This window comes from Accipiter gentilis, chromosome 29 (assembly GCF_929443795.1).
Source record: "Accipiter gentilis chromosome 29, bAccGen1.1, whole genome shotgun sequence".
NCBI classification, from domain to species: domain Eukaryota; kingdom Metazoa; phylum Chordata; class Aves; order Accipitriformes; family Accipitridae; genus Astur; species Astur gentilis.
In genome coordinates this window covers 19,909,854-19,924,773 of record NC_064908.1, presented here as the reverse complement: position 1 = coordinate 19,924,773, position 14,920 = coordinate 19,909,854, and the positions used below count along the sequence as shown (strand labels likewise).

Genomic DNA, 14,920 nt, shown 5'->3' with positions numbered 1-14,920 from the left:
AATTACGATCAAACCCCCTAGTAGTCACAGTGCTACAGACACAGTGCGCTCTGCAAGCTGGTTCCAAACAACACGTATCCAAATCTGCTGTGACCCAAAGCACTAAAGGGATCAGTAAATAAAACTGCGGAGGAGAGGAGCGTTACTAAATCCGAGGTGCAGAATGTTTTATCAGGAAAACGAAATAGTGGGAAACGTTGTAGGAAAGAAAGCGGGGAAAAAAACAACAGAACACTTTAGATTATGCCGGGATAAACTTGGAAGCAATAAAACTAAATGTAACCCCTATATAATTTAATAGTTTAGTGTCAAATCGCAATCCAATCGAAACCCCGCAAAAAACAAATACATACATATTCTGTCAACCTCTACCAAAAAAGAAAGAGAGAAAAATATCGGAAACCGTTTAAGCACGCTTATTTATTTTAGCCGGCACCTTAAAACAGTATTCAAGAGAGGAGGCTCAGAGTGGAGCAGTGTTTATGGCAGACCTTGCAATGCGCTGCTGTCCATTTCGTTCCAAACTTACTATTTTCCGCTTTGCACAAAAGCACACCGCAGACTTGTTCTTGTGCAAGAGAACCCTAGACATTTTTTTACAGATGTGACAAACACGCAGCTTGTTTTGATTCGGGGCGGGGGGGGGGGGGATGGGGGGGTGGGAAGTTGTTTGTTTACTTTTACCTCCTCTAGAGCCTTAAGTCCTTGCGCAAAGCGAAAAGAAAAGACAACTAATAGGGAAGAATCAGAAAAAAAAGAATGAAGCTTTTTTTCTCAACGTATGCTAGACTGATTACTTTCATCCAGTACTTGCAGAGCTCACAAAACCCCATCGCTATGAGCACTACTGTTTGCACTACACCGTTCCCACTATCAGAACTGCATATAAATAAAATTATGGCACTACATAAGGCGTTAACTGAACTCCGATCAGGGACCGTTTTATAAGCAAAGTAGTTTCTTGCAAATTCACTTTAAATGAAATATGATTTTTCTGGTTTGCTTTTCCGGTGACAAAAATATTCTGAGATCCAGAAATGGTATTTAAGGATCCAGTGTCCCATCCCACTATTTGTTACATACACGTGTGTATGCATATACGTTATATATAGATATATAAATGTATCATGCCACAATATTTATTCCAGGACAGATCATTTGATATTTTTTAACTGTATGGAGAAATAGTAACTTTTCTAAAGAAAACAAAAACCGCTTAGATTAGAAATCACGTTCCACCCTTATAGTATAAAGGCTGTTTTTCTGCCAGTATTTCAGTATTAAATACTCTCACTGTCACCTTTAAGCAAATTTCTACATAGCATTAAAAGAAATAACACATACTGATGAAGTTTAAAAAACCGAGAACAGATATCTTTCTTGCATATGCCCGTATCAACTTACGAGACAGCATTTAACCAAAGTACGGGATCATTTCACTTCAGAATTATCATTTCTTAACAAAAAAGTAGTATACATGAAACGTTGAATCAGTTAACATACTTCACAAATCTCGTCCACTTTGCTAGCTTAACGCCGATTAGAAGGATGCATCTTTTTATTATCTAAATGTATTAATATACAAGTACTACGCATCAGCAGACATAAGATAAAAAAGTGGTAAAGTTATAAAAAATTGCACCCATCCGTCTCCCTGAAACGTATCTTCTAGATCTGTTTGCCAAGTTTGCAAACCCAGTGTTCATATATATTAAAATTATATTTTAAAATCATAATTTAAAGGCACTCGAATTTGGTTGTGTTTGGTTTTTTGATTTTTTTTTTTTTTTAAATAAATGCTATAAAGGCTACCTCAGCGTAGACATCCTACCTGAAAAATAACACAGAACTGGATTCTTTGATGTTTGCGGTTCCATTCTGCAGACAAAAAATTCGCTGTGCCAAAATGTTATCTGTATAAAAGCATACTTTGCCTCTTCCTAAAAACTTTGGAAGGCCGGACAGGCTGGGGGAAGGGAAGGAGTTCTTGGACGCTACCAAAAGGCTGGTCTCTCTTTCTGTTTTCTCGCAAGAGCAGTACCGTTCGTTTCACCCAAGCGTTACTATTACTATGCATATTATTAATAATTAACAGTTTCATGCCTTTCCCCACGGTTTTATTTAATCTTTCGGGGTGCCTTTATGCTTAATTTTCTTCTGATTTAGCATTTTGCGTACGTTTCCCCCCGATCTGTTATTTTAAGGGGAAAGCTGTATCTTTGAGGGGTTTATTATGTTTAGGGGGTTGAATGACTCTCCCATTCCTTCGCCTCCTACCGTTTCGGTCTCTCCCCTGTCTATAGCCGAGCTGATGGCCGGTGCTTCGCTTTTGGTTCTCCGATCCATCTCGTCGATGACCCCGTGCATCTCCGAGCCGGACAGGCTGTGGAAAAGCATCGCTGAGGAAGCGGAGGAGGAGGCCCCGAGTTGCTGCTGCTGCTGCTGCTGCTGACAGTTGTCGGGGTCCCTGCAGGAGCCCAGAACTTGCGTTAACCGGAGCCCTCCCCCATGCATCTAGCACGGCCGCCCCGTCTCTCCTCGGGCTCCGGGCTTCTCGCCCCGGCAAAGGTCTCCGGAGCGCAGCGCAGGCACTGATCCGAGGTTTCGAGGGGATGGATGGGGGGCAGAAAAGGCGGGCGGAGGGGGTGAGGGAGAGGGGAGAACTGGTGGTGTGAGCTTCGGGGCTTGGATCTAGTCTGTTGCGCGGCCCCGGCACATCCCTCTAGGAGGCTTCTTCAGTGCAGGGCTCATTGCCCCAGGTGCAGTCCCAGGCTTTATGCTCTGGCCCAGCTGGCGGAAGGCTGGGCAGGTTTACGGTGGGGAGGGATTAATAAATAATAGAAGAATAAAAAAATTAAACCATCTTCGGTGAGAAATAAATATTAAAAAAAAAAAAATCGAAAAGGCAATAACGACAAGCCCCCTACATCGTACTGTGCGGAACTGAGAGAGGAAAGCAAGGGAGCGGGAGGCTGCGGCAGGCGGGGAGCGGGCTGGTGCTGCGGGGAGGACGGGGCGGGTGCCCACCGTACGCACTCACGGTCCGGAGGGCTGGCAGCGGCGGCAGCTCAGGGGCAAAGTTTGCTCCTTCCCCCGCTCCTCCCCCAGCCCGCCGGAGCTCATTGGGAAAAAGAAAGAAGGAAAAAAAAAAAAAAAAAAAAAAAAAAAGCCAGGGGGAAGGAGGAAGACTTGGATGGGCACCAGATGGGACGGGCACGCGGCGGCCCCCCTCTCTCCTTAAAGCGGCGCGGCCCGCGGGGCCCGGGGCGGCTGCTGGCAAGGCGGCCGCGCCGCAGGGGGGGGGGGGGGGACCGGGGCCGGGGGAGGGGAAGGGAGGGGAAGGGGGGGGCGGCGGGCGGGAGCGCAGCGGCGGAGCCGGAGCCGCCGCCCGCCGCGGTGCCTGCGAGCGGCGCGTCTGCAGCCCGGGCGCCGCGCGCGAGGCTCCGCGCCTTTTCTACAGCCCCTCTGACATCATGTCCTGCCCCGCCGCCATTGGCTGCCGCCGCTCCCGGGCCCGCCGGCATGTGCTCGGGGGCTGGGAGGCGCGGAGGGGCCGCGGGGGCGCCCGCCCGCCCGCCCGCCCGCCCGCTCGGCCCCGGCCCCGGGCGCTGCGTGGCCTCGGGAGCGCCCGACCCCGCGCCCCGGCCCCGGCTTCTGCGCCCCGGCCCCGGGCGCTGCGTGGCCTCGGGAGCGCCCGAGGCGGCCGCCGAAGGGCGGACCGGCCCCGGCCCCGAGCAGCCGGTCGGACGAAGGTTTGGGCTCGCCCGCCCGCCGACAGCCAGCCAGCGACGTGTCTCGCCTTGGAGCAACGAGGAGGCTGTCGGGGGAGGATGCCTCCAGCGCGGGAGAGGAGCAGGGGGGGTCAAAAGTTTGTTGACGCTCCGAGATCATGATACCCCGAACGTGTATTACTTAATCGAAGGCGCCCAGCAACGCTCGTGGTGAAAAATATTCACCCTTAGAACTCAGCAGTTCGTGCCGTTCAAGCTGGTGAAGCCTTCCACTGACCGAGGCCTCTCGCTTCTCTTACTTCCGAGGGGACTGTAAGAAAGCCAGGCCAGGAAGGTCTCTGAACTTGAGGAGAAGCTTCAGGAAGTCTCCAGAAAAGCAAAGAGTACACAGGGAAGCTGCTCGTGATGTCTGAATACTACTTATCCAGAAGGCGGGTGGTAAGGAAGGAGTCGTTAGTATTGAAGATGTCAAATATCACGCTTCTAATTATATTAGAAAAGGTAGCACAATGGAAAGTAAATCTGAACGCACGCCCGAGATCATGAGACTCGCTGCTTAATCCGTGACTGCAAACTATTACATCACTTAGCGTCGTACCCTTAGGTGTTGTTTTCTGACATAGTGATTTGCCACTTACAGGTGGAGTGCAGTTAAGGCTATCTGTGCCAAAATCAGAATTACTCCGTTTACAGTCAAACTTCGCTGGCTTTGTGTCTCACATTCTTACAATAATCTAGGCTTTTCATCATCTTTCTGTTGGGATTGCTCTGAGTAGTTAAGTACATTTGCATGTCACGGCGGAGAACAAAGTGTCTCTTGTAGAAATGCATATGAAATAGCCACAAGACCCCTCAAGAAACCATACGGAACACAAGCTCATTTGGCATCAGTGAGAACTATCCAAAGACTGTCCTAAAATCAGACCTTGGAAACAATGGAAGTTCACGTTTTAATTCAGATTAGAATTCTGCAATAGAATTAGTGGAGCTGTAGCATATTTCTCTTGTAAAATAATCTTTCCCTTCCTCCCTTAACTTGCAAGACGTTTCAAATACCGTCTGTGCTGGGGAATTTGCCTCCAATAACAGAGATGTGGAATATCGCTGACTGGACTCCACGTACACCATTGTGGAACGCTGTTGCGTTGTACTTAAGCAATTTGCTGTATATATCCTTACCTACCGCTGCATACTGTACCGTCCTTAGATGTTTTAATACCAGTTTAATTCCCTATCACATAATTGATTACATACATTCTGCAGTTAAGAAAGGTCACGGATGCTTACGCTCTGTCTGACATTGATAATTATCAAGAAGATTTTAGATATTTAACAGAATTAAAATACAATATTTTATGTACTAGTATTGCCTAAGTGGTTGGAACCAATAATACCAATAGCAGGTTAAAAAGGTATGGCATGACCTCCGGTTCACAGGCTATCTCTGATTATCTTCTTAATGGATATACAAACACAAGAAGACATCCAACCCTTGCTACCAAAACACAAGGAGAGTAACAGAATGTAAACACAAAGCTGCTAATGTACACACTGACACATGAATGACATTTACATTGTTCAGAATAAAATCCAGGATATTCTTGAATAATGAGCAACAGAAAAATTGCTATAGCAAAATAATCTTTAGAATCAAACGCGGACTCGTTTGAAATGAGAGGTTTTTCATTAAAAAAATGGTGCAGCTAATAATAAAGTCTTTTAACCTGTATTTTGTTATAGGTGACAGGTGAACAAATCACAGGTCTTGAGTTTCTCTACCCTGCCTCTCTTGGTAACGTCATCTCCAGTACCATCTGCTACCTACCAGACAAACAGACCAACCACATAATGAGGTACCAGCTTCCACCCAGCTACCGTGACTAAATCAGAACAAAAGATTCAACGCCTCCTTCAACAAAGGAACACAAGTCTAAGCTGTCTTTGCTAATTGCTGGGTTTCAGGTTGTCTGTTACAGATTTTAAGTGAGCTACAAACTTCCATCAAATACTTATAGCTGTTGGATAAAGGTACTAAGAATAAAAGATAAATGGAAGCAAAAGGTAAGAGAGAAGAGAAGAAAGCTTAGAAAATAAGTAACTACTTATGGTAATTTAAAGGCTGTGGAATAATATAAACATGAAAGACCAGGGGGCAGAGTGATTGATATCTCATATGTTTTCGATGCCCCTACGGTTATTAGACTGCAATATATGGGAACATACAATAAACTATGAATTAAAATGTAATTGTAGCTTCAGGCATCTTCTTCATTGTCTGCTGTGGTGTTATGTCTTCATGCACCGTGATTGACAAGGTGTAATTAATCATCTTACTCAGTTGTAAATATGGGCACCCTTCACAGTAGGCATCAGGAAGTGTGTACCAGCAAAGGAAGCAATAGTTGACGCTGATATACCATTAAATCAAAATCAGAACGCTTATATGTTCAGAAATGTGTGTTTGGTGTGATGCTGTTATCGTTTATTTCTAAAATACTGTACCAACAGATTTACTTGATTTGCAAGTTAACTACAACATTAACTGGTTTTATTTATTTTGTCTCTTCTTCATTTTTATAGGCAATGATGTTGTTCTCCTAAAATGTGAGACAGTTTGCTTCTTGTCAGCAAGTGGAGCTCAGCTCAGCTCTTCATCTCCCTGAGTTGCCGGAGACAGACTAGCATGCTTCAGATTCAGTTGCTCTATGGACCGACTTGAAACGATTCAGGGAAATTATTACTCCATTCGTGCATCACTTTTTGCACTTCTTATATACCGAGTTAAACACTTCGGTTCATTTTAAAGTGAAAGAAAATAATGAAACGATCTTACTAAGAAACACTATTCAATTTAAAAATAGGACATTTCTTGTCACAAATGCTGTCCCCTAACTATAAATGAACATATTTTTAAAGAATTTTTTTCAGTATATGTTTCTTTTTCTAAATGATTCCTATCCGTATCCAGTTAGTGCAAAAATGGTGTATGAGTCACAGGAAATTTAAGTGGTTTGTCTCAGGAAAATTTGGTGGTATGCATTTTTTTGACGCACACAGAGCTGCTGAATGAATAATTGGCAACCTATTTAATGTCCTTTGCTTTAAAGCTGTCTAGTACATTTGCTGTTTAAAAAAATGTCTTTCAAAGCTGTTAAATATGTAACAAAAAGAGGTTGCTATCACCATTCTGACATGAACAAAGCCATACAGTGAGCTGCCTGAGGTACTTCCAGCATGGTATTAATTACAAACACAATAATAAATGAAAATTTGCAAAGTTCTCAAATTCCATTTCTTTGCAATACCAGCTGATGAATGTTTTATAAAAGCATGCAGTAAAACTATCAGTCCAGGAATTAGCTATTAAATACCACCTAAGCCAAGCATTTTGGGGAGAGTATGGAATCTGTTGGATCTATAATTTCACCATTTACCCCTGATTGAGTAAGATCTCTAGCTGTCTCAGAAGCAAACCGAGCTTAAAACAGTAGCGCACTTTCAAGAAGATGATCGACTAAGAATGTGTTTTATTTTGATTTGAAAAACTGTCAATCATAGATAAAAAAGACCAAATAATATTATTATATAATATTAGCTAATTGTATTTGTCTGGTAAACCAGGAATATGCAGGAATGATAAATAAGACAGTTTAAAAGGAAAATATTCAGAATGTTTTGCCCAGATGTTGTGGTGAAATTGTTTGTCACTGGTACAGGCCATAGATTTCGGATAAAAATACAAGCATGTATCTATAGATGTGAGAGAGAAATAAGATGCCCGTGATCTTACATATTTCAGTTTATATAGCCACAGCTATTTAAACAATTCCAAAACTGCCTCTACGGGTGTCAAAGAGGGAGGGAAATCTTCGACCACATGATCTTCTCTCCAGAGTCCTGTTAAATCCACTGAACTTAAAACAGAACAAGAAGTGTGAAATATGGGTTTGAACATGTTATGTCAGAAATGTAAAGGTTGGAAGCCTTTTTAGTAACCGATATTAATATTGTATTAAATGTTATGAAAAGGTAGGTGTTGGAGAGAAGGGCTGGGCTCATGTGCAATTTTGTCAAGGTTTTTATCTGTGATTATGATTCCAGATGTATCTATTCCCTGAGGAGAAAAATGAAGTAAAGTTGGCATGTGACATGTGTTTTAAGGTGTTTGGCACAGTTTCCCAAAGTGATGACAAAATGTTCATTTTTATTACAGTGAATAGGTAAAGAAAATATGATTCTGAAGGTCAGTAGCTGTATATTTAAGATAGCTTCAGAGTTTTATTTTGGGGAATATAGGTTTTTTGGTGGTGTGTTTAGATCTGATTCCCTGACTTGAGCATCTACCATAGTAAATAATTTAAATAGAATAATTTTTACAAAATACTAAGTGTTAATTACTAGAAATTCGGTAAATTTAATGCACAGGATACGGCAAAGATTGCAAAAATGTCTCTTTTTGCATCCAGTAGTGTAGCTGTTTCTTATTTTTTTAAATCTATTTACTACAGACTAATCTTTTTGCTCTACAGTTGGAGCTCAAATAAGTGTAATAAGATTCTTTGTAGGAACACTCTTTTTGTGTAAATGGACAGATTTTTTTTTAAACAAAGTGGGGAAGGTATTTTTTTTGGTGAAAACTGTTTTGTCTAAATGCACATTAAGAGTTTAGATAAGAAAGTTCCCTATGGCTACCCAGTTCCCCTTCTCTCTTCCCTCCAAACCCCTTCTGTGTGTAATAGTATCAGTAATTCCATGCTGACAGCAGGGCACCCAGGGCTACATTACCAGGCAAACACTCACTCATAAACATTTTACAAGTTCAATATCAACCAATCCTGGAGGTTTGGGAGGCTGCCCTGATTGGGTATATCATGGATTTGGTAAACATGGCTACATAACAAAAATAAGGTTTGTAGAGAAAGAGTCCGATAGTATTGCCTCCTTTGAATAATCAGAGGCTAAGAATATGATTAATTCCATATTTTATAAGTAAACTTCCACAGCTCTGTATCCATCTGCAAATATTCAGTGATGTGCTCAATACATTCCTTTCTGTTCTACAACCACATTTCTTTGTGAATTTAACCACATCAGAAAGCACTTCAGATTTCTAACACAAATATTAGATGCATTTAATGTAAGGAAGCTTCCTTTATTGGAGGTGATTGGGAACATTTTGTATTTTATAGGTATATTTAAGAGGTTAGCAGTAGGGGGGAATCGTCTGTGGAAAATCTGTCTACAGCTGAAATTTTTAGATGCAGAAGTGTTGCTGAAATGCCTAATACATTCACATTCTTTTGTTAAGTAGCTTACAGGACTATCCTCTTAGCTACCAGATACTTTTTTTTTTTTTTTTAAGTCAATTAACATTTCTCCCTTTTTTTTTTTCTTATTTGTTATTTTCAGGAGTATATACTTGTTTTTATTTTTTTGTGTGTAATTAGAAGATTTTCATTCTCAAGGGCTTTACTTTTTTAGCTACAGTTTTGTTGCTCTTTTCAGTAATGTTCTGCAACTTTATTTTATCTTTAGTGCATGCATGAGAGGCATACAGCCCCTCATTTGCTAGTAAACTATTGATAATGACTTACAAGTTTTCACAGATTAATCTTCCATGGGGTAATTTTTCTCCAATATAACATAGCTCCAATTAAAGAAAAGAATGCCAAAGGTTAAGGTATTTTATAATACAATTTAGAAAATAATTTCTGAAGTCCTTGTATTTATATTTTAAATTTAGAATCCTATTTATACTTCAGTATAAGAAAAATAATATGGAAAGTTTGAAAATTAGAAGTCTGGTGTTTTGCAGATACTGAGATGTGCCTGCCTAATGAAGGCAGAAGACTTGCTCACTAAATTTATTTTAAAGCAGTGCTTTAAGATATTAATAAATTAAAATAGCAGTTTTCAATGAGATACTTATTACTATTTTATTTTATATTTGCAAGATACCTGACCGTTTAATATTTATCCTTTATTTCTCTGAGCTGATCTAATTGCACCTCTCTATTTTGCATTTATTTCTCTTTGCAAACACTACATTATTCACTCTCTCCTGTGCTTATTAAACAGTGCCACCTGCACCAAATGAAACAAAGCTTCTCCATCAATCTATCCCAGCTAAAGAACCCTGACTATATATTATAATTAATTGAAGCTCAATTGAACACTTGAGTCTGAACTAGATACAGTAACCTGAAAAAACATTAAAAAAATTAGGATGTACTTTAAAGAAATCTTTTAAATGAAAATGTTCACTCAAAACTGAGAACCTAACCTTGTACCAAGCACTCTTCATCATCTCTGCACAGTACCTCAAGTAGCAATTAGCAGGTCCTTTAATTAATTAACTATTCCCTGTACATCACAGGGATTTTTGTGGCACTAACGTCATCCTTCATAAGTGAATACCAAATCCAGTCAATATTTTGTCACTATAAACCCTTATCTGGACTACCTGAATGCCCACCGCATGTCTCTGAAAAATGATTTCAAAACACAGAAAGCAGGTATGGAAACCAGATGCAAACTTTACAGTACTAGCCTAGGTAATTAGAATAGATAAAGCTAGAAATGGAGAAGTAGATGACCAGGACACTTATATGTAAATATTTGCAATAAGAAGAAATCAGATAAGATACAAATTGAAATAGTAATGATGAAATCTTATAAATATAGTTAAGTAAAATTATTGTCTAAAAAAAGCTGAATATATTTTCAACTTTCAAAGTGCTGTAGACTTTGCTCGCTGTGCTGCCTATCTTTAACACTGTCTGCTCTCAGACAAGAACAGATTAATTAAGTAGCAGGTCAGACACAATAAGGTGAAAGGGCATTTCCAACCAATCAGTGACATTTTGCCAATTTTATACTTTGCAAACTTTTTATATAAGTGTGGCTGATTATTTTCAATGTAATTCTCATTTGGAAAAATATTAAGTAATTTTTAGGGAACTAACGTCTAAAAATGAGACACAAAATACATATTGCTGGTTTTAAGATTTACAAAAGGTGCAGTATGTAAATTTGTTTATATAAATATGTATAAGATATATGACTGTATGAGGCTATGTGTGTGTGTGAATGAACATATGTGTGTGTATCCAGCTATCTATTTGTAGATTCAGACATAGACATATGTTATCATTTCTTAGAGGCAAATATCTGCAGAAATAATTCTTTGTGTTCAGTAGTTTTCTTTAATGTGTAGTAAGTTTATCTTAAGAGATTTCCGTCTTCAGGAAAGATCTCGTGAATTTATGTAATGTACAGCATAATGAAATCAAATAGAGTATGCCTCATATGATTTTGCAAGAATTATACATTAGCACTCTCTTTTGACATGTGTAATATTCTGAATTATGGAACAACTTTATAGATAATTTTAAAATAATAAATAATATGTTATGATGGACTCGTAGAAATAGACACTGTAGAAATCTCAAGAAACAAGAAAGAATTATTACTGAAATAATTTGGGACTTTTGCCAAGTGATATTGTAATTAAAAAAGCCCAAACATTTAATTGGAACTACTCATGAGGAGTAATATTTATTCAATTACCACAAGATAGTAACTGCACCTCAGAAAGACTTTCTAATTTGTAAGAGTAACAGAAATTTCCATTTTCACCTCATGGATTCTCTTAAATCACTGTATTGCAAGTTCAGTTAAAAGAATTTTGGCATGAGTAAAATGTAAGGTAAAATGTTAAGGTCAACTGATAAGCTATGATTGTATCTCTGTTTTTGCTGTGTAAATCTGCTCTTATCAATAATTCACTATTCATGTTCTACAAAGACTGTCTTTACATTTTTTAATTAGCACTTAGATTTTACAAAGATAATTAAAAAAGAGAAATATTAATCTCTGTACTTGGAGTCCTTATGTCACAATTTACTACACATTTTTTCCAATAAATTTGGCAAATGAATACTCTATTTTGATACATCAATCTCAAACAAAGGTGGACTCTGATGCAATTTTTCACTGTTCATTTCCCTGAATCTTTTGGGATATAAAGAATCGTGAACAAATACTTAACAGTCTGATCAATAATCATTGACCGTTTTGAGCCCCTCATACCCTAACAAGCACAGCTTGATCATGTATATTTGATCATTGCAAAATTTCAAAGCACCTTGATATAGCAGAGCACGTCTTTCTATGGTATCTTTTTGTTGTTTCATAAAGTACGTATTTCCCATGATTTAGCTTTACCATTAATGTAAACTTATTGCACATATATTTGATGAATCTCAAGATCATGAATTTCAGTGTTATATATCCACAGTATTTCATATCAATGGCAAATATAAAACACTATCCTAACATTTTAGGATAGGAAACTCTGGATGTGCCTATGGATTCAATGGACCCCAGAGTGCAAATCTAAAAAGCCCTATCGTTATAAATCTTGCATTCCTGTTAAGTGTTGGCATGCACATTACACTGAGGTGTGTTAAGTTTATTTTAGTGGAAAAATTGTAGTAAAAACCTTTCCCTTGATATCCTTTTAAATATATGTTCACATATGTATAAAATAAAAAAATGTGCAAGTTCACAGCTGTGTTAGCCCTCAGCCTTATTAATATAATGTAAAGAGATAAAGATCCAAGTAAAAAATATTTACAGTGAAAAATGTATTTGCAGAACTTTATTATTGTTTGTAATTCCTCATCCGGTGTTTTTCATACAGGAATTTCAGATTATCGTTAAAATATAACATCAATGCTACATTTGTATAGCTGCCTTTTCTGCTTACAATCATAATGTTTATTCTAACTTTCTGGGCTTATTATTTTAGACAGATATCAGTTTAATTAGCTTAAGCTGTCATACTCTAATAAATACAGACGGGTTGCCTGGTTCGGGAGGAGGAAGGTGGCTGCAGATTTCAGAAGCAGAGACAGTTAATGCTTTGTACATTATCATGTAAACAGCAAAAGGACAAAAATAATTACCTGATAAACTTTCAATTTCTGACTCTCCTCTATATGCTTTCTGACCAATTTTTCTATAGCAAATCCATTCAAATTAGGCAAGTCCTCTAAATATCTGCAGCATCTGCTGGTTCAGACACCTTCCTTTATGCAGAGTACCATTTTCATATGATAATACATGTAATATGATATAGAATGACAGAATGCATGACAGTTGCCCATAATACATAGAAAGTCACTCAAAGGACAGAAGCGACATTTGGATAATTAGCATCCATTGGGCAGTCAATCATGCGAATAGAAAAAACTGAACAAAACCCACAATGGAGTTAGAAAACAAAAGGGACCCTAGCCAGTCTCAGGATTAACTGCTCTAAAGCGATCTAAATGCTTTTGTATCTAAAGAACTGAGGCTCCCAGGGCTGCCCTGTTCCCCTCTAGATACCCAGGGAACTAATTGTGGCGATCAAAGTTAAAGCATTCTCTCTTCTTTATAGACTGCTAAATACACAGAAAAATTATTTCTCCATTCGTGTTCATTAAACTATTTTAAAGTTAAAAAACTGATGCCATGTTCTTTTGCCAAGTGAAATGAGCTAGAGTATTGAGATTGTCCTGCTTTTATGGGAACACAACAGCCCGTTTAATTTAAAGTCTGCCTTTGTTTGATTAATATTATTTTGCTGTTGTCCAGTCTGCTATCTCTTTCTTTTTGGATAACGAAGGCAATTGTCATTAAAAACTCTTGTGTGAGAAAAACCTGAAACCAGCTAGGAATAATAATGATAATAACAAAGCCCATTAACAAAATTAAGCAGGAAAGGTCTCACAATTTCTTAGTAACTGTCACTTTATAAAATAAAGAAAATATTTTTTCACTCAATATATGCAGCTCAGAATATTTCCTTTCCCCAGATTAGTTGGATGAGGGCAGCCTCCTTTAAAGCTCCATCTAACAAGAGAGAAAGAAAGAGAAGAGATACAGAGAGAGCCCCAGGATGTGGAAAGTCATGAAAATACCTACCCTGGAGACAGTATTCCCATAGGATCCTTTTCATACAAATTCCAACTTGCCTAATGCCCTTAATGAATGAAATAAAGACAGAATTCAGAAAGGCCCATGCTGATGGCTCCTGCTGGAAAGTGTGTGGTTTAAGGCATAGCTGCAGCAGTTCTGGGAGGGAATCGGCTCCGGTCCCCATCAGCCAAGCAGACAGGAATCACTGGGGCGAAATCTTCCCCCTCACACATTTGCAATTGACTTGAAATAACATCACGACACCTTTGGATAATTGACGCCTTCTTACCTTGCGTTGTCCTTTGTAATTAATATTTGTAGATCTAGAGGTTTCTCCCAGCCACAGATAACAGGAAGGTGGAAGGGGTGGGGAGAGAGAGAGTGTGTGTGTGTGTGCGTGTGCGTGAGTGTGTGCGTGAGTGTGTGCGAGAGAGAGAACAGAGAGACGAAAAGCGAGAAGCACACAGAGGCTTTGGTTGTGTGTCTCCGTTTGGGGAATGGTGTGTTGGTGTATTTGTGTGGATGTGTATTTGGGGCTTTGTAAACCTCTGGAGTCCTAAAGGCAAGATAGAAAGTGAAAAGTATGATGAGCTGGATCTCCCTTGTCAGTCGTTATAGAGTTTCAGCAGCAGTGACCTTCAACCCTTTTGCTCTGTGTCAGCCTCGACTTGAGCCCCCTTGCCCAGCTGCTGTGCCAGCGTCAAAATGCAGAGAAGGAAAAAGGGACAGCAGAGGTAAGGAGGCAGAGAGAGATTGAGATCAGAAGGGCTTTTCGCCCAGTCAAATGGGCCTCTGGTGACAAATCAATCACGGCCTGTTCAAACCAATGATGCTGCCAGTCTCCAGCTCGCCAACCCCTCCACAACCTCCCCCAGCTCTTCTGGCTCTCCTGCATGACACTCAGCTGATGACTGGGGCTCCAGTCAGAGCAGGGCTGCTTTTTACAGGTTGATTTGGTCATTAGCATCAGTTCTTCTCTATCTCCCTCTTGCTCTGTCTTTACCTACCATCTATTTATTTATTAAATATTGAAAACTAATATTAGAAGAGAGATTGTGACACATAGAAACACTTGTAAGTTCGTATAATGCCTTGTTAAAGGACTCAGATTCATTTATTTGATTTTATACACCTAGGAAGAGCTACCTGTTTAATGTAATTAGTAGATCTGATCAATATAATTAGGGACAAAGTAGGCCTTAGAAGATCCTCACTCCACCTCC

At 39.6% G+C, this 14,920-nt stretch overlaps 1 protein-coding gene across 5 annotated transcripts in view; it reads right to left on the bottom strand.

Moving 5' to 3' along the window:
• Positions 1–14,031, bottom strand: part of LHX2 (LIM homeobox 2) — a 34,955-nt gene extending 20,924 nt beyond the window's left edge. For 2 of the 5 annotated variants that reach the window (XM_049831622.1, XM_049831623.1), the window contains exon 1: positions 2,278–3,085. In XM_049831622.1, coding sequence (XP_049687579.1) covers positions 2,278–2,514 — 237 coding nt within the window. In that variant the 5' untranslated portion in view covers positions 2,515–3,085. Of the gene's footprint in view, positions 1–1,831; positions 1,865–2,277; positions 3,086–13,986 lie in introns of those variants that run through there. The other 3 variants (XM_049831624.1, XM_049831626.1, XM_049831625.1) reach the window with 2 other exon arrangements.
• Between the last annotated feature and the right edge of the window lie 889 nt (positions 14,032–14,920).